This window comes from Pseudorasbora parva, chromosome 1 (genome assembly GCF_024679245.1).
Source record: "Pseudorasbora parva isolate DD20220531a chromosome 1, ASM2467924v1, whole genome shotgun sequence".
Lineage (NCBI taxonomy): Eukaryota > Metazoa > Chordata > Actinopteri > Cypriniformes > Gobionidae > Pseudorasbora > Pseudorasbora parva.
The window spans coordinates 13,816,440-13,842,742 of NC_090172.1; the positions used below are offsets into that span (position 1 = coordinate 13,816,440).

Consider the following 26,303-nt stretch of genomic DNA (forward strand, 5'->3'; position numbering starts at 1 on the left):
GTTTTTACAAAAATGAAGTATAAAAAGTGGATGCTAAAGGAGGAGTAGCCTTTAGCATTATATAGACAGCTACAAATAATGTTTTCCTAGCACCTTTTGCTTGTTGTTCATGTCAACTGTACCACACATGTGAAGGTGCTGTTCACTCATATCAATACACATTTCCAAATGGGAAATTAATGCAGTGTTTGTATACATGTGTGTGCGTGCGTGCATTAGCGCACGTGCGTGTGTGTTTGTGTGTGGAGCCGGCAGGCAGCCCAGAAGACAGCATCTTGTTGTGTCTCATTAGCAAATAAACACATTGCTTCCTTTAGCTGGAGGAGTGTTTTGATTAAACTCAATGCAAGTGTGTGTGCCTCTCGTCTACGCTCATGTTTTTGCCTTGACTTAAAAGAACAGAGCTGTATTCTTTGGGAAGTCAAGAGTCATTTGATTCTTACATCTTTGCCCAGTTCTTGCAGAGAAGCACAGGAGGTTGATTTGATCTGCAGAGAATGTGCAATGTAAAATACTGCCGTTGAGATCAGTTCATCTATTTGACCTATTGACCTTACACACAATAGCTAATTAATTACTAGAAGTGATGCTACTATCTCAAAGGTCAAGCATCAAAATAAAAGCACCAAAAGGGCCAAACAGACTGAATATTTTTTTTGAAAATGAAGGTCCATCAAGGTCCATTAACAAGGGTCTTCCTCTTATTGATGGCACCTCGTTGGCCAACCAGAGTTTGGTTCTCAGAGATAATATCCCTCTTCGACGGCTCGCCCTGGGCGATTCTGATCAGGATTCCTTCTGTCTCATGCGCAGGGTACAATATTTCATCCCCGGCCCGAACTTTGGAACCTTCACGTTTTACCCTGAGGGGGACCAACTAAAAGATGCTGGGCTTCCAGCTGATGTGGTATAGACTATTCAGAGTGACAGGGTCCCTTCCGCTAGAAGAATGAATACCCTTAAATGGTGTGCCTTTGAAAGATGGTTTACTGCATGCCGTACAGATTGTTTCAGTGCTGGAGTTTCTGCAGGAAACGTTGTCAGCAGGCACATGCCCCACTACTCTTTGGGTATTTGTGGCTGCCTTATTTGCCACGTCCTGATAGACAGTAGCCTAGAAATCTAGACGCACCCTAGCAGCAGCAAATCTAATCTGCTGAGTGTCGTCTAGCAACTCTCAATACACGTCTGAGCTGTAAAAAACAAACTCTGGTCAGGCCAATCACATCGTTTATAGACTTGGTGGGCAGGGCTTAACATAATGACAGCAGAGTTGCGCTTGCGTTCTACTAGTTAACACAGAAGCTGGCGAACGGCGGTCTTACGAATCATTTTCCAAAAATTGAGCCCTGTCATTGGTGAGTTTCCAGACCAAACATCTTGATGTGGGTCTGGCTTGTCAGGCTGGATAGACAGGGCTCCATTGGGAAAACACCCTCTAATCGCCCCAGCTTCATTTGTGGAGCTAGGCAGCTGAGGCATCTTCGCACACATTCTTGAGATATTATATTTATACATTATATTCATATCATATTTTGTATATTCCTGCTACTCCGGGCTCACGTGTCCTTGAGTCGACAGTTCATGTCTTAGACCTCTTTGACATTCATGCACACACACTTCACAACCTTGAAGAGTCCAGACACTTCCCAGTGCATTGACGATGGTATTTTCGTTCCCATAGCGTATGAATTCACAGTATTGAGGGTAGCTTTTGAAAGACAACGTCTCATGTTAATTGACTATAACCCTGTTCCCTGAAAAAGCGGGAACGAGATGCTGTGCTTCATTGCCACACTGGGGGGGTGTCCGGAGAGCATCTTTTTAAACAAATTGATTCCTCAAGGCATACCTGTTTCGCGTCTGTTTATAGCCTCTCACGTTCTAATGACGTCAACGTCAGAGCTTACAACATCACACATGCTTGACAACCGGACAAACAGAATGTTCCCCTAGTGAATATGCCACATCTATTTCCTTTTTCAGGGAACAGGGTTACAGTCAAGTAACCCAAGATGTTAATATAATGCTTTTTTTTATTATTATTAGTGCAATTCATCATGCTTTTTTGTTTCAAAGATATTTATCATTAATTTACTTCTATAGGGTTGCTTAAAAACACAACATACACCCACCATCTTCCCAAAATTCCCAAAGATTTATTTAGAGAAGCTTTAAGGTCTCCCTGTGGTTTTCCATAAATAAATTAAGTAAATATATGTTCTATGTTTATATCACTATAAGTTTAAAACAGTAAATAATTTTAAACAGCCATACATATTAGTATTATACAGGTCCTTCTAAAAAAAATAGCATATTGTGATAAAGTTCATTATTTTCATATAATGTACTGATAAAAAGTAAACTTTTATATATTTTAGATTCATTGCACACCAACTGAAATATTTCAGGTCTTTTATTGTTTTAATACTGATGATTTTGGCATACAGCTCATGAAAACCCAAAATTCCTATCTCAAAAAATTAGCATATTTCATCCGACCAAGAAAAGAAAAGTGTTTTTAATACAAAAAAAGTCAACCTTCAAATAATTATGTTCAGTTATGCACTCAATACTTAGTGGGGAATCCTTTTGCAGAAATGACTGCTTCAGTGCGGCGTGGCATGGAGGCGATCAGCCTGTGGCACTGCTGAGGTGTTCTGGAGGCCCAGGATGCTTCGATAGCGGCCTTAAGCTCATCCAGAGTGTTGGGTCTTGCGTCTCTCAACTTTCTCTTCACAATATCCCACAGATTCTCTATGGGGTTCAGGTCAGGAGAGTTGGCAGGCCAATTGAGCACAGTAATACCATGGTCAGTAAACCATTTACCAGTGGTTTTGGCACTGTGAGCAGGTGCCAGGTCTTGCTGAAATCTCCTGATAGCTAGCTGCATTGACCCTTCCCTTGATAAAACACAGTGGACCAACACCAGTAGCTGACATGGCACCCCAGACCATCACTGACTGTGGGTACTTGACACTGGACTTCAGGCATTTCCTTCTCCCAAGTCTTCCTCCAGACTCTGGCACCTTGATTTCCGAATGACATGCAAAAATTGCTTTCATCCGAAAAAAGTACTTTGGACCACTGAGCAACAGTCCAGTGCTGCTTCTCTGTAGCCCAAAAGTGGCTTGACCTGGGGAATGCGGCACTTGTAGCCCATTTCCTGCACACGCCTGTGCACGGTGGCTCTGGATGTTTCTACTCCAGACTCAGTCCACTGCTTCCGCAGGTCCCCCAAGGTCTGGAATCGGTCCTTCTACACAATCTTCCTCAGGGTCCGGTCACCTCTTCTCGTTGTGCAGCGTTTTTTCACTTTTTTTTCACTTTTTTTTCACTTTTTTTCACTTTTTTCACGTTTTTTCAGTGCACACTTTTTCCTTCCCACAGACTTCCCACTGAGGTGCCTTGATACAGCACTCTGGGAACAGCCTATTCGTTTAGAATTTTTTTCTGTGTCTTTCCCTCTCGCTTGAGGGTGTCAATGATGGCCTTCTGGACAGAGTCGGGTCGGCAGTCTTACCCATGATTGCAGTTTCGAGTAATGAACCAGGCTGGGAGTTTTTAAAAGCCTCAGGAATCTTTTGCAGGTGTTTAGAGTTAATTAGTTGATTCAGATGATTAGGTTAATAGCTCGTTTAGAGAACCTTTTCATGATATGTTAATTATTTTGAGAATTTTGGGTTTTCATGAGCTGTATGCCAAAATCATCAGTATCAAAACACTAAAAGACCTGGAATATTTCAGTTGGTGTGCAATGAATATATGAAATATATGAAAGTTAAATTTTTATCATTACATTATGGAAAATAATGAACTTTTATCACATATGCAAATTTTTTGAGAAGGACCTGTAATACTTGCAAGATGATCCGGTAAGAAATTAATTTTTTATTTGTATTTTTTTGTATGTCAGCTTAAAAATTATATTTCAAATAAATATCAATACAAAGATATAATGATGCAGTTTTATAGATAAAACCTCAAACGATATAGCTTAAAAAAGTGATTATTAATTAATAATAATATAAAAATAATAATACATAGCCTACAGTTTTTATTTTATGGTATTAGTATTAAAAGTTATATTTATTTAGTGGTTTAATTTTTATATTTTAATACAAAAAAAAAAAAAATATATATATATATATATATATATATATATATATATATATATATATATATATATATATATATATATATATATATATATATATATATATATATATTTATACATATTTTTATTATTATTATTACTTTTTTAGCTATATTGGGGCTAGTGATCCCTGAGACACTTTGATCAAAAATTACTTTCAAAGTATGCATAGTATCTCTCAAGCATTTACTGGGAATCAGATGACCCATGACCTTGGTGTTGTTTATCGTCACGCTCTACTGTTTGAGCTACAGGAACACTAACACTTATTCTAACACCTTCAGTTTTGCTGACTGTCAGAAAGCTACATTTTCATGCAGCATAATCAGTTTAGTAAATCAGTTCATTCAGATGGTTTGTGTAAATGAACAATGAAAAATCAAGTGTTTTTTTGTTTTTGTTTTTTTGTAGTGAAGTTTAGTTAAAGGTGATGTGTGCATATTGTCTTATAATGAACAGAATCTCTTATGCCAGCTTAATATGCAAAGACAGCTGTAAATAAGCAATTTGACGGTTGAGTCCCCTGAAAAGTATTACAGTGTGACTGTCTACACACACACACACACACACACACACACACACACACACACACACACACACACACACACACACACACACACACACACACACACACACACACACACACACACACACACACACAACTTATGAACATGCATTTCTATGTGTGATGAGTTTCGACTCACAGTGTGTGTGTGTGTGTTTGTGTGTGTGTTGTAGATCAGAGCAGGTGAGCCTGCTGCTATAATCTCCCGTGAGCTTTCCGAACAGACCAAGGGCCACATGCATGCTGGGGACATCACCTACACCGTACGGGCCATGGGCCACCTCATTGACCTGCTGGACATCCAACTCCGGAATCTCACCCCTGGGGGAAAAGACAGTGCTGCCCGGAGTCTCAACAAGGTACTGTGTTTATACAACAATAAAATAAACTCAACGTTTATCAGTCAAATGCCAAGTCAAGTCCAGTTTATTTCTGTTACGCTTTTCACAATATACACGTTCCAAAGCAAAGAGACGATCATTCGAATATACTCCCGTGTTTCTACTGATACAAAACCGAATGCTAAATTGCGGAAGTAACCTTTTAATATCATGTTGTATAGTCATATTTAGCATATTATTCTTGTTTCTGTCATTAAAAAAAGTTAGTTTTGACTTTTTTCTTATATTTTCTTGCAATTGTGAGTTTTTATCTGTCATAAAAAATAAATAAATGCAGATTTGTAAAATTAAAAGTCCCAATTAGCTTTTTGTGTTTTATTCTGAGGTGGAAAAAGCTTCCATAGATAGGACCTGGGTGATAATAATTTTTACGTTTTGTGATAATACAAGCAATCAGACAGTTATGATTCAATATGCTGTATTCCAATCTCTATGTGAGCAAAATATTTTACATATAACTTTATATAAAAAGCTGTACAATAATAAAATCAAGCAGTTTAGGTTTGCTATGTAGCATTACAACATAATCTAACACAAAAGCTTGTGCTTTCAGTTGCGCTTTCACAATGATAAATTGCATTTTACATAATTATCTCCAAAATCATCAGGTATATCAGCGACTATTGACAACACTTGGCAAGGCAAGAAGCGAGTAAAAACCACTCTCCCTTTATAATCAAAATCTGCCACTCATCTTAGTTCATTGCGTCTTGAAACTTCTCTTATAATAAATGAAGCTGACTGCATAATCTCTTATTTACATAATGTCTACACTTTGTTATAATGAGTGGTTTTGCAAGCGTCCAGAACCCGTGCTAACTTAAACATCCCTGATTGACTATTGTGTTCAAGAAATCAACAGTTATGTTTGTTATTTGCTATAATGCTCAACGATGAAAAACATGTAAATAGAAACCTTTCCGCTCTTTTGAACGCAAACACAATATGCTATTATTATGGAGAAAACCAATCCTAGACCAGCAGTTATAGCCAGCGTCAGGAGAAGGCTATGCCTTGATCAGCCCCACACACGCTCTGCCTGTGTTGGTCATTTATTTGCAGTCTGTGTTTTTCTCTTTGCGTGACACAAATAACTTTATAAAATTAATTGAAGTGCACCGTTGCACACAGAGAAATTCCTTGCATATTTGATACCTTGCTGAGCTCAGTTATTATTTGTTAACTTTTTTTACTATATAGTACTGTATATATCATGAGTGTACTATATGTTTGCAGATATAATATACTACTTTATATATAGAGCTGTGTGATGATACATTTTACATTTGTGCAGTTATTAGTCATTAATAAATAGAAATGTCAGTTTGGATTCAACATGAACTCTAGTCCAGATTTTTGATTTTAGGCATAACATATGTAATTCAACTTATAGGAAGAGAAAGTCTGGACAACAATTATACATTGTTTATTTAGTTTTTATGTGGCATATAGTAATCGATGATAACACAACAATACACTGCCATTCAACAATTTGGTTTCTCAGTCTCTTGAATGAAAAAGAGTGGAAAACGTGTGTAGACTTTGATGTCAGAACCGGACTGATTATTTCACAGACAAATAATACTTGAATAGTAATGTATGAACAGCGAGCTGGTCATTATCACTAAATAAACCCTGACAGAGAGATCGGGGCCCTGGTGCAAAGCTCATTACACAGCTACTCGCCAGATAAATAAATGAAGGGACATAAAATATTGATTTGCGATCAAATTATTCTGTTATGTGAGAAGAAAGAGAGTACAGAGTGTGCAGTAGCAATGAACAAAATATCTGCTTCATGTTGGAATCCTGACCAATCTGTCTGTGTTTATCTTGTGATAATGAACATCTGACTGTGCATTATCCTGCTTATTACATGGCTACTTAAAGGTGCACTTTGACAATTTTTTTTTCTTCTTTTCTCTGAAAAATCCTCTCCTCCTATTTGACGGAAATGAGAGGGTGAGGGGGGATTTGAGGGAGTTTGTGTTTTTTTAGCTGTGACTTTTTACTGCGCCGAGTCAAAGTACTCTCAGAAGTGCTATTCCACCAAACATTATAGTTATCCTTTTTAACCCGCTTAGAAAAGCGCCACGTTTTATTTTGTGTCACCATACTTGATCGTTCAGCTATTCGTGTAACTGTATTTAAATAGAGGAAAACATGGAGGTGTTTGGTACTGCTAATTTGATCTCTGTTTGGTACAATAGTGAATGAACTGGGCTTAGTGGGCTAAGCTAAATGCTATCAAAATGTCACCGCGCGCCAGAGAGATTAAGTGCACACACTGAGACAAGAGAGGTATGTATCAAATAGTTTTAGTTAAGGGAATAACATGGTTTAATATGAAAAAAGGAGTATCCCTTTAATAAAGTCCGAACTTCGTTGTCTGCCCATCTGTCATTTTTTTTTTAACCCCATTGTTGATTCGAATAGCAAACAACTCTTACTGCACGCACTGCAAAATACTTCTAAAAATGGTGGTTGCACTCTGGTTCCTGTAGTCAAAACACAAAGAGTACAACCCCAAAGTCCCTAGTTCCTGAGGTAAGCTCCTGTGGTGGAAACGTAGCTTTTGTTTCTTAACACAATAAGTACAAAAAAAAAAAAAAAATGCACTTTGTAATAGTCACATTAAATGTTTTCAAAGTATATTTTAAATAATTATTTTTAAAGGGTTAGTTCACCCAAAAATGAAAATTCTGTCATTAATTCCTCACTCTCACCCGTTAAACCTCCGTTCATCTTCGGAACACAAATGAAGATATTTTTGTTGAAATCCGATGGCCCAGAAAGGCCTTCATTGACACCAATGTAATTTCCTCTCTCAAGACCATATAGGCACTAAAGACGCCATTACAAAGCCAATATCACTACAGTGGTTCTATAATTTTATGAAGCAACGAGAATAGTTTTTGTGTGTAAAAAACAAACAAACACGAAATAACGAATTGTATAGTGATTGGCCGATTTCAAAACAAAGCTTTGAACGGTTATGAATAGATATCGACTGCTATATCGGATATCTTAGCATTTTATCGGATATCTAAGCTATATTTAAGCATTTTCCTATAATCGGGTATCGGTTTTGTAATATCGGATTTACCGATAAATGGTGCCATCTTGTGGACGTTTTTAGACTGCGTCTGAAGGGAGATTATCAACAGCGGTGTTCATAGGTAAAATAACCTGCATCCCTTAATTAATCAACTTTGTTTAACATAAGAGTAATATTAAATTGAGATAACCTCAAATAAGATGTTATGAGATGATGATATGTATAGTTATTTAGTTTAAACTTAGCACTAGAGACGAACTCACTGAGTCAGTCAGGTAATCCGTCATCATGTCACAATAAAGATGTAACTTCACATGAATGAAATAAAACAGCCATGAATGAGAGCATGTTGGAAATAAAAGGGCCAAACTTATTTTTTAATAAAAGGGCCTCTGTGTTTATGCTCAGTCGCGTTCCGCCGTTCTCTCATCGAGTTGTTGCTCCAGCATATAGGCTAGTCCATAGGTATCTGGTCACAGTATGTAAACAAGACCGACTCGTTTAAAACTCCTTAAATTATATTAACGTCTGCTATATAACATTTAACATTATAAAACAATTCGATGTTTTATAATAAACGTCAAATTAATTACAGCTCCGCGAAAATGAATTATTATGATTGTTAGCTATATTGGTATTGGTAGATATATGATTATTATCTCCGTGAGACATGTAAGTTAAACGCAGAGATGAAAACAGCGCTCGGTCATCAGCATTTCATAGACTGACACAAACATTAATTTTGATTCCGTACTAGATCAGATTGACTCTTTAAGAAAAATAAAGAAACCAGCGAATACATCAGCTTTACCAATGTTTTCATATTCCAGAGAATATTCACTCTTTATTAGTCTATTAAACACATAAACTTTTTAAAACTGTAGTTTAAAATGAATGCTTTTATTTATGCTATATATATATATATATATATATATATATATATATATATATATATATATATATATATATATATATATTATATATATATATCAGTTATCGGCACATAAACATGCAAATAATCGGTATCGGTATTGATTATAAAAAATAAATATCGGTTTCATGATCCTTTTTCGGTTTCATATCACTAGTTATGAATCAATGTATCGATTCATGATTCGGATCACATGTCAAACCACCAAACTGTTGAAATCACATGACATTTGCAATCTGAATCATGAATCGATAAACTGATTTGCAACAGTTTGAATCTTTGTTTTGAAATCGGGCCCATCACTATATAAGTCGTTATTTTGTTTTTGTTTTTTTTTCGCACAACTATTCTCGTTGCTTCATAAAATTATTGCAGAGCCACTGTAGTGAGATGGGCTTTTAACGACGTCTTTAGTGCCTTTATGGGTCTTGAGAGAGGAAATGTCATTGGTGTCAATGGAGGCCTTTCTGAGCCATCGGAGTTAGAAATTACATTAAAAATTACATTAAAATATATTTTACTTTACCATAAATTCTTGTCAGTACATTCAGCAGTACACTTTAACCATATTTCAAAGACAATGGTAATGATTGTGAAATTGCATAAAATGATTCACTTAAGTCATACTTAAGTGGGTCAAAACACTCGTTAAAAGTTTGCCGAAGTGTATTTAATTTTCATAAGGCTGCAGTGACTAGTTCTTCCTCAGACATTAGCCTCATTCATGAGCACAAGCAGAACAATTTCTTTACTTAATTTGTTCATAAGACTGTTCTTACATGATTTGTCACAGAGAATGGAATTTAATACCATTTGAGAGCAGACATCACAGTTACGTTACTTGCAGAATCGGAATGCTAAAAGATAGGCTTTCTAGTCGTGCAAGATGCCTTCCACGTGCGTGTGTGTGTGTGTGTGTGTGTGGGGGGGGGGGGGGGGCGTGTTTTTGTGACACATGAGGACACAAATGTGTATAATGACATAGGTATTACAAGCAGAGTGTGGAATATGAGGACATTGGCCATGTCTCTTTTCAAAATGCTGATAAATCATACAGGATGAGTTTTTTTTAGAAAGTAAAAATGTTTCCTGTGATGGGTAGGTTTAGGGGCAGGGGCAGTGTAAAGGGATAGAAAATACAGTTTGTACAGTATAAAAAAACATTACACATATATGGAATGTCCCCATATGTCACAAAAACAAACGTGTGTGTGTGTATAACACGCATGAATTTCAACTGGGTTTCATTTGAAATAGGTATGTCTGTGTAGCGCAGCGTTTCTCAAAGTGTGGGGCGCGCCCCACTGGTGGGGTATAGAGACATGACAAGTGGGTTTCGACAAATGGGAGGAAATTTGTTCATTTTCAACACGATCTCATGGTAATGCGTATAAATAGTAAGAGTGTGGAATCTCGTGGATATGTATACGCCAAAATGAGTTTTGCCGTGCATATGCTACGCAGTTTTTCGCGTGCATATGATATGCACTTTATGGCGTATATATGACACGCTCTTGGATAGGATACATTCCAAGAAATTGCACACTCATAATATTTACACATTTTCGTGAGATCAAACTCTCATTTGTTTGTGCCGATCTCTACCACCTTTTGAGTAGTCCCACGTGGGATTTTTATTTTTGTGCCCCTGAGAGTACAGTCCCGGGATATGGGATTCAGAATGTTTAGTGACGTGACATAACTGCCAGATTCAAACTGTGTTTTTGTGCTGGCTGGCGCTGAGCCAGATGCAGACGCGCTCAGCACTTGACATAATATCATGCAGTGTTTTCAACCACATGTTTATTTTAGGTTTCAAACCTTTAAATACACATACATACTAGTAAAACAATACATTTAGAGTTTGTAGAGTACACACTGGTGTCTATGGAAGCAGCAATAAAAATCCATTGAAATATAATTTGCCGACATGTTTTATTCATATCAGATACACATAGTTTAAGTAACTATAAAGTTTACTCGATTCTTCTCCCGGTTCACCGGTCACTTACTTATTTCAGGAGAAACTGATGAATGTACATGCTGTAAATCTGGTTGATGGTTGACTGGACTCTGAGCATTACCATCTCACATTATAGATCAAAATCAAGATAATTTATAACGGTTTTTAAATGACAAAACACACTGACAATTGGATTATTAGATAGTTGATGACATGGTAAGCAAGTTTGTCAATATTTTGAATAAAAAAAACTTAATAAAAGTGATATATCTGTCACATACATCTGACCATCGATATATATATATCTGAATGAATCTGGATCTGAATGTCATACAGCGCTATTTTGGTTGTGGTGTGTCACGTGATAAGCATGAGGCGTCGCCATGGAAACAATTAGGGGAAACGTTCTAAAATAACGGTCGCCTTAAAAAAAAATAACACTGGGAGTCAGCTAAAATATTTTAACCGTACACATGAAAGGGTTAAAATGTAATGTTAATCAAAGAAATGTTAACAGGCAAACTTAAAGGGATAGTTCTCTTTAAAATGAAATTCTGTCATCCTTTACTCACCCTCAAGTTGTTTCAAACCTGTATGAATTTCTTTCTTCAGCTGAACACAAGGGAAGATTTTTTTTTAAGAATGTCAGTAACCAAACAGTTAACTGGAGCCATTGACATCCATAGTAGGAAAAAAAATACTATGGAAGTCAATGGCTCCAGTTAACTGTTTGGTTCCTGACAATCTATGTTTTTTTTATTTTTATTTAAAGGTCCACTAAAGTGCCTTGAAACACTCCGCATTATTCAATGTGTTGACGTAATTTCCCCTGAAACGGCTCCAGCTGTTAGCAGCTCCTCCCCTTTTTTGAAACAGCCAATCGCGTTTCGTTAATATACAGTTTGACTAGAGCGCAAGAGTGGACCTTTTTCCGTTTGGTAAAGCCAGTTTCCTCTAACACTGTTTACCATCATAATCTCCTCCATATCGCTTTGAAATGCAGCATTCTGTGCGGAATTCAAATGGGTCCGATATGTTTGTTGAATTCAAATGAGTCCGGACTCGGCAATATGAGCCGCGCCGCGCTGCGCTCGCGTGTCTGTAGTCTAAATTTAGACCTGAGCCGTTGGGGTGTGTGTGCTGCTGCAGTGTGTGAAACTAACGTGAAAACAGGCTTTATTCGCCTCAAATGAAAGCATATTTACACTGAATCGTTTCTTATCACATATATAGTGTGCTATGTGCCTTTCATCATGTAGAAATTAGATTCTAGAGCGCATTTTGATTGGACAGAAGATTTGACGAGAAAGTGAAGTCTGCGATGATGTCACCAAAATCTGAGATTCGTTTTAGCGGAAGTGAGAGACTGTAAATTTTGAATGCTTATATCTCCTAAATGCAAATTTTGTCATAGTGTTGGAACATACCAGCTTTATTCATAACTTTAAGGCTAACACAGTCATACTAAAAGCTAAAAAACGTAAATTTTGATTTCAGTGGAGCTTTAATTTTAAAGTGAACTATCCCTTTAAAGCTTAAATAATTACCATTTTGTTGGGGCGATTGGGGACAGGTGGGGCTCGATGATTTTTCAATCATAATTCTGATAAATATCACAAGCATTGTCAAATACAGTACATTTATCTTCAGAAATCCACATTGTATCAACCTGGTAACTTTTATATTGCATCCAGGTGAAGGAAAAATAAAATCTGTAAAACCCACCCAATCAGATTAGAGCTGATGGAGATTGTGAATTTTTGTTAAATTATTTAACATGCAAAATGCATCAAACACCGCATAGATGTGCCGCCTGAGGCTGAAAGTGTAACTAGTTTGACGTATCCGGACTGCATTTGACATCATGACATGTAGTCTAGACCCGTTTAGACGTGATACTGAGGCAGTGTCTGACAATGGTCTGGAAAAGCTAATCATTACTTATTATTATTATGTTTTACTTTACCAGACGACAAAGAAAAAACTGAAATTGGCAGAAAGAGCACGAGAGATAAAGCGTGAGCGAGAAACTTCCTCTTTGATGCAGTCAGTATGGAGAGCAGGAGGAGGAGAGCAGTGGGTGTTTTTTTAATGATGTCCGTGTTTGTCAGGATGAATGATCCCCTGTGTTTCTCTTCGCAGTCAGCCGTCTGTTTAAAAATAGGTTTTACTAGGGTGCAAAAAAACTCCCACCGCCCTGAGGCTCCTGACGCTCTGAGGACATTATGCGGCTTGAATAATCACCGGCGTTATTAAAGTTTCTGCGGAGTTTAAGAGGTCCGATTTGACGTTATTTTCTTTAGACCTCTGTGTAGTTTGTTGTTACAAGCTGACGACTAGATCAGACACTCAACACATTTTTTAATACATTGTGTGCATGTAGATGAGTATTAATATTACACAGCGTCCAAAATTAACAATCCTTAAATCCTAGGAAGTGCCAATAACTTTTTGCTTCATTGAGCCTTCAGTAAGAATTGTAGCATTTAGCATTTGATGGATTCATTTAGTGTTTTTAGTATTATTTATATACTGGAATACCTTTTATATTTATATTTTCAGTTTTAATTTTGAGTTTAAGTGATTTTATGTGCTTCTGTTTTTTTAATTTAACTTTAATTCAGTTTTAACTTAAATGAAAATTTGAAATGTTGGAAACTATAACGGAAATTATCTATATTTGTCTTGTTAGGGTAAAACAGTTTAGGATCAAAGACCAGAAAATAAATATTTATTTATTGAAAAATAAAGAGTCAGGAGTGTAATTAATTAAAGAAAAATGTACTTAAAGCGATAGTTCACTTTAAAATGAAAATTCTGTCATCCTTTACTCACCCTCAAGTTGTTTCAAACCTGTATGAATTTCTTTCTTCAGCTGAACACAAGGGAAGATATTTTGAAGAATGTCAGTAACCAAACAGTTAACTAGAGCGATTGACTTCCATAGTATTTATATTTTTTTCCTACTATGGAAGTCAATGGCTCCAGTTAACTGTTTCGTTACTGACATTCTTTAAAATATCTTCCCTTGTGTTCAGCTGAAGAAAGAAATTCATACAGGTTTGAAACAACTTGAGGGTGAGTAAAGGATGACAGAATTTTTATTTTAAAGTGAACTATCCCTTTAAGAATAGTTTGCAGTTTCATCAGCAGAAGCCAGCTTCAAGTCTCACAAGGAGTTCGTAGACCACGCTCCCTTTCTACCAGAATTCGTACAAACAATTTTTCAACAGTTATACTGTTTTTGAGGTCTAACCCTGTCATTACCGCAAGTTGAATGATTCTAATTGGCTAGGAGAAAATAGACAGTTTTCCACACATTGTTAGTTAATCAGATTCACATGTCCATAGATCACTTGTTGTCGCTTTGACCCCGGAATTAGGCACGTAGTGATCTTCCAGGTCCGGAGCAGACGCCAGCTTGTCCAGAAAAACAAGTCCACCCATCTCTTAAGATGCCCGTAATCCACCTCCAATACTGATCTGTTGCAATACTGCCATTGGTTTCTATAGAATAACATAATTATAATTAAAATGTATGCATTCCACAAGCACTTTATCCAAAGTAAATGGTAAATGGAATGCATTTATATAGCACTTTTAACAGACCCTATGGCCATCCAAAGTGCTTTGCATTTTGCCTCACATTCACCCATTCATACACCGATGGCAATGTCAGCCATGTAAGGTGCCATCCAGCTCATCGGGAGCAGCTGGGGTTGGGTGTCTTGCTCATGGACACTTCGACACTTGGTCAGGTGGAACCGGGGATTGAACCACCATCCTTTCAGTTTGTAGACAATCTACATGAACCACTGAGCCACTGCCACCCCATGACTGCAATGCACTCATGGTAAAAATTGATCAGTTCATGCGTTTTCTAAACAATCAAACCCATGACCTTGTTGGTTCTATTGACAGGGCTCTGCTGTCTGCGCTACAGGAGCGCTCAAAATTAATTAACTTGGCTCTTAAGACTGTAATTTTCAGATTGGGATGCCCAACCGTGGAACACAAACACCTGTTTTCACGCATCTTTCTGCGAAATTCACACTTTGTTTCCACCCACATTTCTGCAAACTTCACTTTCCACAGCAGCAGTGATCAGTGAGCGTCACACTCACACTTTTTGATGGAGGAGTCACACTCCCATCGCCTTTATGCTAATTAATCTGAGCGGTAATTTTAAACCGAATCTGCCTTTGAATTTCACAGCTGGTTGATTTAAGCTGCTGTGAACGTAGAAGTAATGCTTCAGACAAAACATCTGCTTCAATACAGAGATCACTGATTTAAAACACATCAGCTCGGCTGCTGGCAACTACATCTTAAAAAATCCAACAGTGTAAGGGAGGGAAAGGCTCTACATTAACAGCAGCTTGTGCAAAAATAGTGAACACAAAAGCACACCAGAGACTCGACTAATAAAATGATACTCTAATAAAATATGCCGCAAACAAATATGAATTTGCACCATTTAATTACTGTTTTTAATTTATCTTATTTTTATTTATTTATTTTTTATCGTTTTCAGTGAGTTCAGTGTTATTTTAGTATTATTTATATACTATTATAGTGTTTATTTATATTTTTTAATGAGATTTTATTTTAATATTTTCAGCTTTCATATTAATTCTATTTTGATAATTTAGTTGTGATTCGTTTTTATATTTTTAAGTAATTTAAGTGCTAAAATTAAAAAATAAAATAAAACCTGGAATGATGTTGAAATCAGTGATATTTTAATATTATTTATACTAATATAGTGGTCATCAATATTTTGAAACAGATTTTTGCACTTTCTGTTTTCAGTTTTCATTTTAATTTGATTTAGTGAGCTTGTTGTATGATTTTGTCATGTGTATATATATATTTTTTAATTATTTTTATCGTCATGAGTTTATTTATTTTTATTTCAGTTTTAGTTTTAGTAATACTATTGATTTTTAATTATTTAATTATTAACTATCCATTGATTTAATTATTTTGGTTAGTTACCTAGGCAGCATTTAATTGTATTTTTTCATCTAATATTTATATTATTTCAGATTAATTAAAAAAATAATTTTTCATAGTTTGTCACGGAAATGACACATGGTCCGTCCATTTATAATCATTCTGTATGTTCAAATTAGCATACTAACATACTATTCTTGCTATTTCTGCAATATATCATATGTTGTTTAACTACTAAATTTGCGAAAGACATTGTGCCAAAAGTGTTTTGACCTTTTTAATCTGACACACATCTTCCCGACTTCTTCTTATTTGTTTGTCCTGCCAAAAATAAAAATGTATTTCCAAAATGCTAACTGGATGTCACTCGCTGGATCAATTAGCGCATGAGAACATGGCAGGCAGGTATCCGTTTCTCTCATGTGCTTCTCAGATTAGAAAGTTTTGAGCCCTGCACCGAATTGTTGTGAGACACTGTCAGTCGACTAAAACTCAGTAGAGATTCCCTGGATTGTGTGACATTGGGCTGGGCCAAAGGACTTTGTGACGGTAAGATCAAGATACTTTACAGATTAGAGAACCTGAAGAGGCGCTAACAGGAGCCGCTAAAGACTGAAAGTAATGTGCTGATCCGCAGGAGCGCTGTGATCTCAGGCAGGTGCTGCTAAAGATGGCTGCCGCCCGTCAGACAGAATCAACCCACATTAACATTCAGGCACCAGCAGAGATGGGCCGACAGACCTGCCTGCTATTTATTTTTATCTGTTCCAATCCCTCGCTCTTCCTCTTTGAGACTCAATAATTCATGGACTACACACACATACACACACTTGTTCCTCTCAGACCTCGCTGCTCTTTACTCATGTGGTGAGGAGAAGAGTTTTTGCGCAATCACAACTATAATCAGAAGCTGTCAAACTGAAGGCCCGGTCTTCAAGACGGCCAAAACCAGATTAAAAATACCTTTTACCCTGTCTAAATGTAAAAACATGGCATGTTGGGAATGAGCTTGTGTTCCTTGAGTCTTGCTCTCACTGGTGACAGCAGGGATGTTTGAACAAAGATCCATGGCAATTTTATTTTTATTTAATTTTTTGCTGGTATTTCCAAATATAAGATTTTATTTAGATTTTCACTAAGGTTGCATTTATTTGATCAGATATACAGTAAAAAAAAATTGTAAATAATATTACAATTTAAAAGAACTGTTCGCATATACTCTCTTCGGATATATTTTAAAATGTAATGTATTACTGTCGTGTGAAGCGGAATTTTCAACATCATTACTCCAGTCTTTAGTGTCACATGATCCTTCTGTGCTGATTTAATACTCAAGAAACATTTTTAATTATTAACAATGTTTTTTAGCAGTTGTGCTGCTTCATATTTCTAAAAAATCAGGATTGAATAGAGAGTTAAAAAAGGAATTTATTTGAAATTTAAGTCTTTTGTAATATTCTTAAAGGCTCGCTGAATTGCCTTGAAAAGCGCCGCATTATTTAATGTGTTGACGTAATTTCTCCTGAAACGGCTCCAGCTGTTAGCAGGTCCTCCCCTTTTTTGAAGCAGCCAATAGCTTTTCAGTAATACACTGTGTCGGTTTGACTAGAGCCTTTCTGTTTGGTAAAGCCAGTTTTCTCTAACCGTTTGTCATCATAATCTCCTCCATATCTCTTTGAAATGCAGCATTATGTGCAGAGTTCAAATGGGTCCGATATTATTGTTGTCTGCGCGGACTCGCACATATCATCCGCGCTGCGCTCTCGTGTCTCTAGTCAACGGCTCTGGTCAAGACTGTGTGTGCGCTGTTGCACTAACGTGAAAACAGACTTCATTCGCCTCAACTGAAAGCATACACTGAATCGTTTCATATTGCATTTATATTGTGCTATATGCCTTTCCTCATGTAGAAATTAGTAAATGTTTTAAAAACGGAGCGATTTCAGCTGCAGCTTCAGCAGTATAGGGGCGGGCTTTAGATTTTAGAGAGCATTTGATTGGACAGAAGATTTGATGAGAAGGTGAAGTATGTGATGATGTCATCAAAATCTGTAATTCGTTTGAACGGAAGTGAGAGACTGTGCGTTTTGAATGCATATCTCCTAAATGCGAATTTTGTCATTGTTTTGGAACACACCAGCTTATTCATAACTTTAAGGCTGACATCATTGTCATACTAAAAGCTAAAAAAAACTTCAATTTTGATTTCAGTGGGCCTTTGGTGTCTTTACTGTCACTTTAATGCATCCTCGCTGAATACAAGTATTAATTTATTTCCAAAAAATCATACTGACTCCAAACCTTTGAACATTTCCGTTACGTGTTACATTATGTTACGCAACTTTTGACTATCATGTATTTTTTGATAATTTAGTGAAATATGTTTATTAGAAAGTAAATGAAAGGTAATTTAACTCATCTGATTTCTTTCTTTCTGAAACTTAGAAACAAAGCTAAAGGATTATTCAAAAAATATCAATGTCAATCAGGGGAAAAATAATATGGGATAAAAGCCCTTTTTTTATTGACAAAACACACTATTCCACATCCTGGTCAACACTGTCCTTCAAACAAACATGTCAGCTGAGTGCTATGAAAACATATTGAATACATCTACCCTTATTAAAAAAAGTAACCTGCGTATTCGTTTTAACCGATTGTAATGTATTTAGTTCAATAAAACACATGTACTGTAAGGGGTGATGGTGTTAATGATTTACCTTAGATATGAGCAGTGCATCGTGCTCGGACTGCAGCTCGGCTGATCTCAAATTCTCCAACTACAGGCTACGCCACGGATCAAACAGAAAATGTGCGCTGCGTAAATCGCGCATTAATAAAATTAGTGCCGTTAGTTGCATTAACATGGTATTAACGCATTCATATATATATATATATATATATATATATATATATATATATATATATATATATATATATATATATATATATAATCAGTACCCAGTCTATAAGCTGCTTTATGTTGCAGAAATAGAAATCATTTCTAAAAAATAGACTTGAGAACTGTAAATGACCGGTTGCTCCATTTATATAACAGAATGCATCAAAATCAAAATTTCACATTAAAGATAAAGACATAAGGTGCAGTTGGTTTTGACTAGCATGGTCATCTACCTTCTTCAGAGTGTTATTAAGTTTTGCTGGTAAACAGCCTGTTTAAACTCATCCAACAATCCAGCAGTTACCAGCCCAGAAACTCCTCAACACTCTCAAAAGTCAGTAAACATAGGGTTCAGTGCACTGTGTTAATATGAAGAAATATTTCTGTATTGGTTTTTCACTGTGTTAATATGAAGAAATATTTCTGTATTGGTTTTTCACTGTGTTAATATGAAGAAATATTTCTGTATTGGTTTTTCACTGTGTTAATATGAAGAAATATTTCTGTATTGGTTTTTCACTGTGTGAATATGAAGAAATATTTCTGTGTTGGTTTTTCACTGTGTTTTACCCATACTTTGAATTACGTGCTGCATTTTTCTTTGGTTTAAGGTTAATGTCCTGTTATAAAATTTCCGGTTCCTTTCCAGTTTTTCCACAGATTTTCTTTTGAGCAGGCCATTTCTGACACGTTGAAGTTTTTGGACTTGTCTCGTACATGTAAAAGTGGATTAATCTTTTCCTCTGGGTTCAGTAGGATGTGATTTATGTAAATTATGTGCTTCCAAAGCTTCTTTCACACCAAACGCAAATGACACTTTGAATAGAACAGAAAAGAAACTATAGATTCCTGTGGAGCCATTCACAATGGGGGCGAACATTCGCTTTGTAGATTTCACTTGCATATCAACACAGATTCTGAGTTCCTTAAACCCTGTGCAATATTTAAATGCACATGAAACGATACAAATACAGTTGGAAATGGATTGAAAGGTACATTAGACCGACATGGTAGCGAATATGCTTTTGTTCAGCCCAGTGATTATTTTCTTGAAAAGACGATTGGTTGTCTTTGGTGTGAAAGACCCTGAGAATGTCAAATTTTCTGCTTGATACTAAACCAACGTGTTTCCTTTGGGTTTTCAGCTGCAGAAAAGGGAACGTTCATGTCGATATTTTGTACAGGTATTTTTCCTCTTTATATTTTTTCCACTTCCATCCTCACATCTGCCACGGCTTCCATCCCAGTGTGTGTGTGTGTGTGTTTGAGCTCATGCATTTCGCTTCATTTGCACCTAAGCCATGTTCCTCATGTATTTGTAAGGTCATGTTGTTGTCTAATGAGGCCTTGACCAATTTTAACTTTCACCTTTGCAAATTACCCATAATAACCAACACTTAAACACTTCCATAAGTGAACGCCACCTAAAATCGGGTCTGGTTACAGTAACAGCATGTGCAAAAAGAGGTACACTTTAACATACTTTAAATTATTATGGCAATAGTATACTTAACACCCACTTCATTCCAAGTTATTTTAATTAAATAAAATGTATTATAGTTTACATTTTTATGACATAATTAAGACTTAAATTACACCTTTGTATATAACATTTAAATTACTGTTTGTCTTTGAAATATGATAAGTGCACTGCAGAATATGCAGCATTTATGGTAAACTAAATTATATTTTTATTTAATTTCTATTGAAACTTGTCATGTATTTAAATATACATTTAAAGTACATATTTGTGATGATGAAGTTACAGTTTAGTGCTTTTAAAATAAATAAACTGAAAAATATTGAAACTTTAGTATGTTATCCAACACATCAAAACAAGTGCACTTTCTTTAAAGAACCACACAAGGTTATTAAAACATAATCATTTAAAAATATACTTTAAAGTAAAACTTTTAATTTAACTTTATTACAAGTGCACTTTTTAAAAGTTATAAAAGTCTGTTAGAACTTGCTATCCCTGAAGTATATCCCTTTAAGTGTTAAGAAACATTGTCATGAAAATGTACACTCTTTAAGTACACTTAAGTGGCCTTTTATTTCATTAATATATTATCTGCAAGGACAGTTTTTAATGTACTTCTATGATTTGAAGTACACTACAAGTGCAAATCCAATACAATGAAGCATACTTCTTTTCACAAGTGCAGCACGAATCAAAGCAAATGGAATAATTTAAGCAACAATTATCAGTCAACTACAAACCTAAATGCTGGAGTAAGATCTACTTTTGTTCATGGCCTCATGATTACTCATAGTTTTGTGCTTTTTGAATCAATGGGAACAGCTGTGCTGTCTTTTAAAGCAAACTAGTTTTAGCTCTAGTTCACTTTTTTAAGCTATAGGTTTGAATTAACTGTTAATATGAAATAATGATATATGTTAATGGTATTAATGATAATAAGAAATATTTCTTTAACATCAAATTAGCATATTAGATTGATTTCTGAAGGATCATGTGACTGTAGACTGGAATAATGATGCTGAAAATTCAGCTTTAACATCACAGGAATGAATTTAAAAATATATTACAATAGAAAAATATGTATGTTTTATATTGTCCAGAGAAGGATTCAGAAAGCACAGCTGGTCTCAGATCAACAGTTGCCTGCAGCTTTTTGCTTGGGTTCTGCTGCAGTCTGCACCCCCGTCAGGTCATGTGTTTGTCAACTTTCCCAGCATGCACTTGATGATTGTTGAGCAGCTATCTTGACCCATCAGAGGTCACGGCTTCTGCCTTCAACATATGACATTGATGAAGTATATGAATGTGACGTGCGAGGCAAGTAAAGGCAATGTTTTGTGTGTGTGTGTGTGTGTGTGTGTGTAAGTTCAGATGTCAGATATCATGATTCTACTGAAGATTTTGGTAACTCACTTCTTGACTTAGTAATGCTGCTTTCACATTAGAGATTGTATTTTAATCCAAATCTATTTGGTGGACTGTAAACACAATGAAGTATTACTTGTGGAAGAGATGGTGTAAGATTTAGATGTGTCCCATATAGAATTCACTGATAACTGGGAAAACCTAGTTATTTGCTAGCATTTTCAAGCCAATAATCTAAAGATAACACCTCACCAATCTCATTTGCCACACAAATTTTGTGTGAAGATCATATCTTCCCTGATCAGGCATAACATTATGACAGGTGAAGTGAACAACACTGATTATCTTTTCATCACAGCACTTGTTGGGATACATTAGGCAGCAAGTGAACAATTTGTCCTCATAGTTGATGTGTTAGAAGCAGGGGAAATGGGCAAGAGTAAGGATTTGAGTGAGTTTGACAAGGGCCAAATTGTGATGGCTAGATGACTGGGTCAGAGCATCTCCAAAACTGCAGCTCTTGTGGGGTGCATCAGAACTGGACCTTGGAGCAATGCGAAAAGGTGGCCTGGTCTGATGAATCACGTTTTTTTTTTTTTTTACAACACGTGGATGGCCGGGTGCGTGTGTGTCACTTACCTGGGGAACACATGGCACCAGGATGCACAACGAAGCAGTGTGATGCTTTAGGCAATGTTGTGCTGGGAAACCTTGGGTGCTGCCATCCATGTGGATGTTACTTTAACATGTACCATTTACCTAAACATTGTTGCAGACCATGTACAACTTCTCATGGAAACAGTATTCCCTGGTGGTTGTGGCTCTTTCATAGGATAATACATTCTGCCACAAAGCAGAAATGACTTGAGAAGCAAAACAATGAGTTTGAGGTGTTGACTTGGCCTCCAAATTCGCCAGATCTCAATCCAGTCGAGCATTTGTGTGATGTGCTGAACAGACAAGTCTGATCCATGGAGCCCCACCTCACAACTTACAGAACTTAAAGGATCTGCTGCTAACATATTGGTGCCAGATACCACAGCACACCTTGAAGGGGTCTAGTGGACGTGTCAGGGTTATTTTGACAGCAAAAGGGGGGCCAACACGATATTAGAAATGTAAAGTTTTGCCTGATCGATGTGTATGTACATGAAGCAAGAGATCCAAGTATGAAGACATCACACAAACGTGAACACTGCATGATACATTGTATATGTTATTCATGTCGTAAAACATATGATAGACTGCATACAAATCAGAAATGCTTTTATTTACAATACCTGATGCTAAGAAATTCATGAGTATAAATCAATAGATTTGCTTTCTTTGCTCAGTAGAAGAGAAAATAGTCGTTCTGGATAAGAAGACCAGTGTATATCCACTGAAAGCTGAGAAGTGCAGAGATTTATTTTGTCTTTATTATATTTGTTTCGTGCACCAGCGCAGTGTTTGACTTATTAATAACAGTGATGGATCAATAACTGACCTGATCCGAAGTTAAGAATAGATTTCTTGCGTGGTGTTCAGAAACCAAAGCGCTTCACCGAGCTCCGTGTACATTACGGGTACAGAGTGTGTTTTTCTGAGGGGAAATGGGTGTGATGTTTAAACTATTGATCCCCCTTCACGATCAATAATTGACCCACAACAAACTGAGCTGCATCAGATGTTGTTCTGATGGAAAGAGATGTTTATACAGTTGGAAAGCTCTTGCAAGCAATGCGCCTGTCAAGATCAAAATTATATTTTCGTGGTTATTCTATATTTTTATAAGTCTGTATGTTCACAGACTGCATCCTTCCTTTCCAATTCCAAAAAAGTTATTACTGTTCATTTAATATTATTACTGAGAATGTGGGATTATTATTATATAAAATGTTTCGTTTTTAGCAATTTAAAAAAAAAAAATCATCATTATTTAGCTTTTTAATAAATGTGCAATTGCATACTGTGAATATTGTTGGCCTTGTGATGAAATGCTTAAGCTTTGGATAAAAGCATCTGCTAACTATATTTATAAACTTTTATATGTACTTAGCAGCTATTTTTCTGGTACTCCTAAATCTGCTCAAATTGAAATTTTCATCATGTAGAAATGTTTTTTTTTTCTTTTCTTTTTTCTTTTTTTCTAAACCCATATGATTTCCTTTCTTACAAGGATTGCAAAAGGAGAAATGTTGAATAATGTTCTTGCTGCTTTATCCCTATATATATATATATATATATATATATATATATATATATATATATATATATATATATATATATATATATATATATATATATATATATATATACCACTTCTTCAAAAGGATGCTGAAGCACCTTAAAAACACTATGCAAAATAAAATCTTATAACGTGTTCAATCTATTTTAAGTAGGGCTGTCTATTGAACACGTTAATTAAATGAATTAGTTATGGGGAAATAATGGCTTGAAATAATTTAGTAAATTTAACACACCCGTCTGGCCCAGACAGGGAAATAATTAGGGCATCATTTTCTTCATAATTTTGTTTTATGAAGAAAATTTGAGAATTTAAGAAAAAATGTGTAGACATTTTTGTGTGAACATTTCTTTATGACTTATTTATTTCTCTTTGCATTTTGCCAGTAAAGAAATTTGAATTGCCATTGTGTGAATATGTGCTTTATATATATATATATATATATATATATATATATATATATAGGTCATTAGTTGTCTGCCTTAACTTGTGAGAAAGGGTGAATATCTATGTTAGAATGTGCTGAAAAAACATAAAACATGCGTCATAACACAGCTCTTATATTTCAGACACATAACTGTCAATGCAGTGAGATCAGAGAGGGATTTAACCATCATCTGAACATGTCTGCAGGCACTAATGTAAGCCTGACATTGATGGACTGAAGCCTGACCAGCCTGTTAGCCACCTTTGTTGCAATGGTCAGAATATTTTTTTCCCCTAGATCTCATTAAGAGACAACTGATCAACTGAACATGCACAACATGATTAAAGCTCTCATCATTGTAAATAATCTAAATGTAAATATATGGATAGATGCTTACAATGTAAATATAAGCATCTATCCATGTGTCACGTGTGATTCAGGTCACATATGCACGTAAAATATTGTTTCTGACATGACAGTTCTATAATGTGTTCAGCATGGTAATGGATATGACAATGTTCATATGTTTGATCTTTGGCAGAATAGATCTGCTACGCTGCTGCTGCAGAGCAAGAACGAGACTTGCTACTGCCAATATGTACACTACACTGCTGTGAGCAAGTAACACATGCTGCTGCTGTACAATATAACATGAATTACCCTTAACAGATCTATACAGGTGGAGCTGGGAAAGGTAGAGGGTTTCTGAAAGCATGCTGCAACGCTTCTGCAAAACTGCTACTGCTAACCAAGTATTGTAGGGGGTGTAGTTTTTAACTTTACAATAATAATGAGAAATGCGCTAATTTCATATGGACTGTATTGACATCTCTTGAGCTGTCACAATCTTTTTTGGTGCTCTAATGTGGCGTGACCTCTTTTTGTGTAACTATTACTTGCTTAGTTCAAGCAAAAGGCAGCGCGGCACGCACAACATGAACCAATCAGCCCCGCTTTACAGCACGAAAGAAATTATGAATGAACGCAGGGCTGTCTGTAAGGGGCAGGGCTCGACATAAATTTCAACATAAAAAAAGAAAGGGTTTTACTTTCCCAACCGGACAAATAATATATTAAAGCTACACTGTGTGATATTTCCCCCCCCTCAATTCCGATTTCGTTTTAACTCCTACGGTGGCCGATTTAGTCCAAGATTAACATGGCTTCCAGTTCGTTCATGAGTGCCATCGAGTGTTAAAACGCGAAACGTGAAGCTTGAATTTACGGGTATGTCCCTCTTTGGCTAATGTACTTTCAAGATGGAAGGGCAACATGGCGACCAGCATTTGAACCCCTCACCCGTATGTATTTTCAATGGCATATTATAAATTTACGAGAATACTTTATTACTTGAAAGAAGTAAATATACATTAATGAGCACATATATGTTTGAAAGAACTGTTTTGAAAGAAAGTGTTTTTAGATAAGAATAAACTAAAAAGTTACACAGTGTAGCTTTTAAATAACCTCAAACGTGAGAATAAGTCAGGTTTTTTATTGTATTATTATTACATTCAACGTAAACAGCGATTGATAATGAGTGCATCTCTGGTAACAAAGTCGCGTTGAGTCTCACGCTGCCCGTCTCGTCAGAAACATTTGTGGAGAAAAAAAAAAAAAATGAGCAGCACTATAAACTCACAGAAGAAACATACTGGGGTAAAACTGAGTTGTTATTTATTTATACTTTATAATATTGTTAATAACACAAATCGACTAAGAGAGCTGTTTTGCTGAACATTATCACGATTGCAAGCGTGAATTGTGTAGCATGAATTGGTAGGCTAGTTCAATAAAGTAGCCTAATTAATTATTAGGTATTAATTACACTTTTATACATTTTAATTATTTTCCTTCACTATATAAATA

At 36.0% G+C, this 26,303-nt stretch overlaps 1 protein-coding gene across 32 annotated transcripts in view; it reads left to right on the forward strand.

Annotated features, from left to right (window-relative positions):
• LOC137049274 (adhesion G protein-coupled receptor L3-like) overlaps positions 1-26,303 on the forward strand; it is a 425,717-nt gene that overhangs the window by 308,841 nt on the left and 90,573 nt on the right. For 25 of the 32 annotated variants that reach the window (XM_067427809.1, XM_067428692.1, XM_067428735.1 and 22 more), the window contains 2 exons: positions 4,895-5,080; positions 20,078-20,116. In XM_067427809.1, the coding sequence (XP_067283910.1) occupies positions 4,895-5,080; positions 20,078-20,116 (225 nt within the window). The remainder of the gene's footprint in view (positions 1-4,894; positions 5,081-20,077; positions 20,117-26,303) is intronic. The other 7 variants (XM_067428767.1, XM_067428266.1, XM_067428641.1 and 4 more) reach the window with 1 other exon arrangement.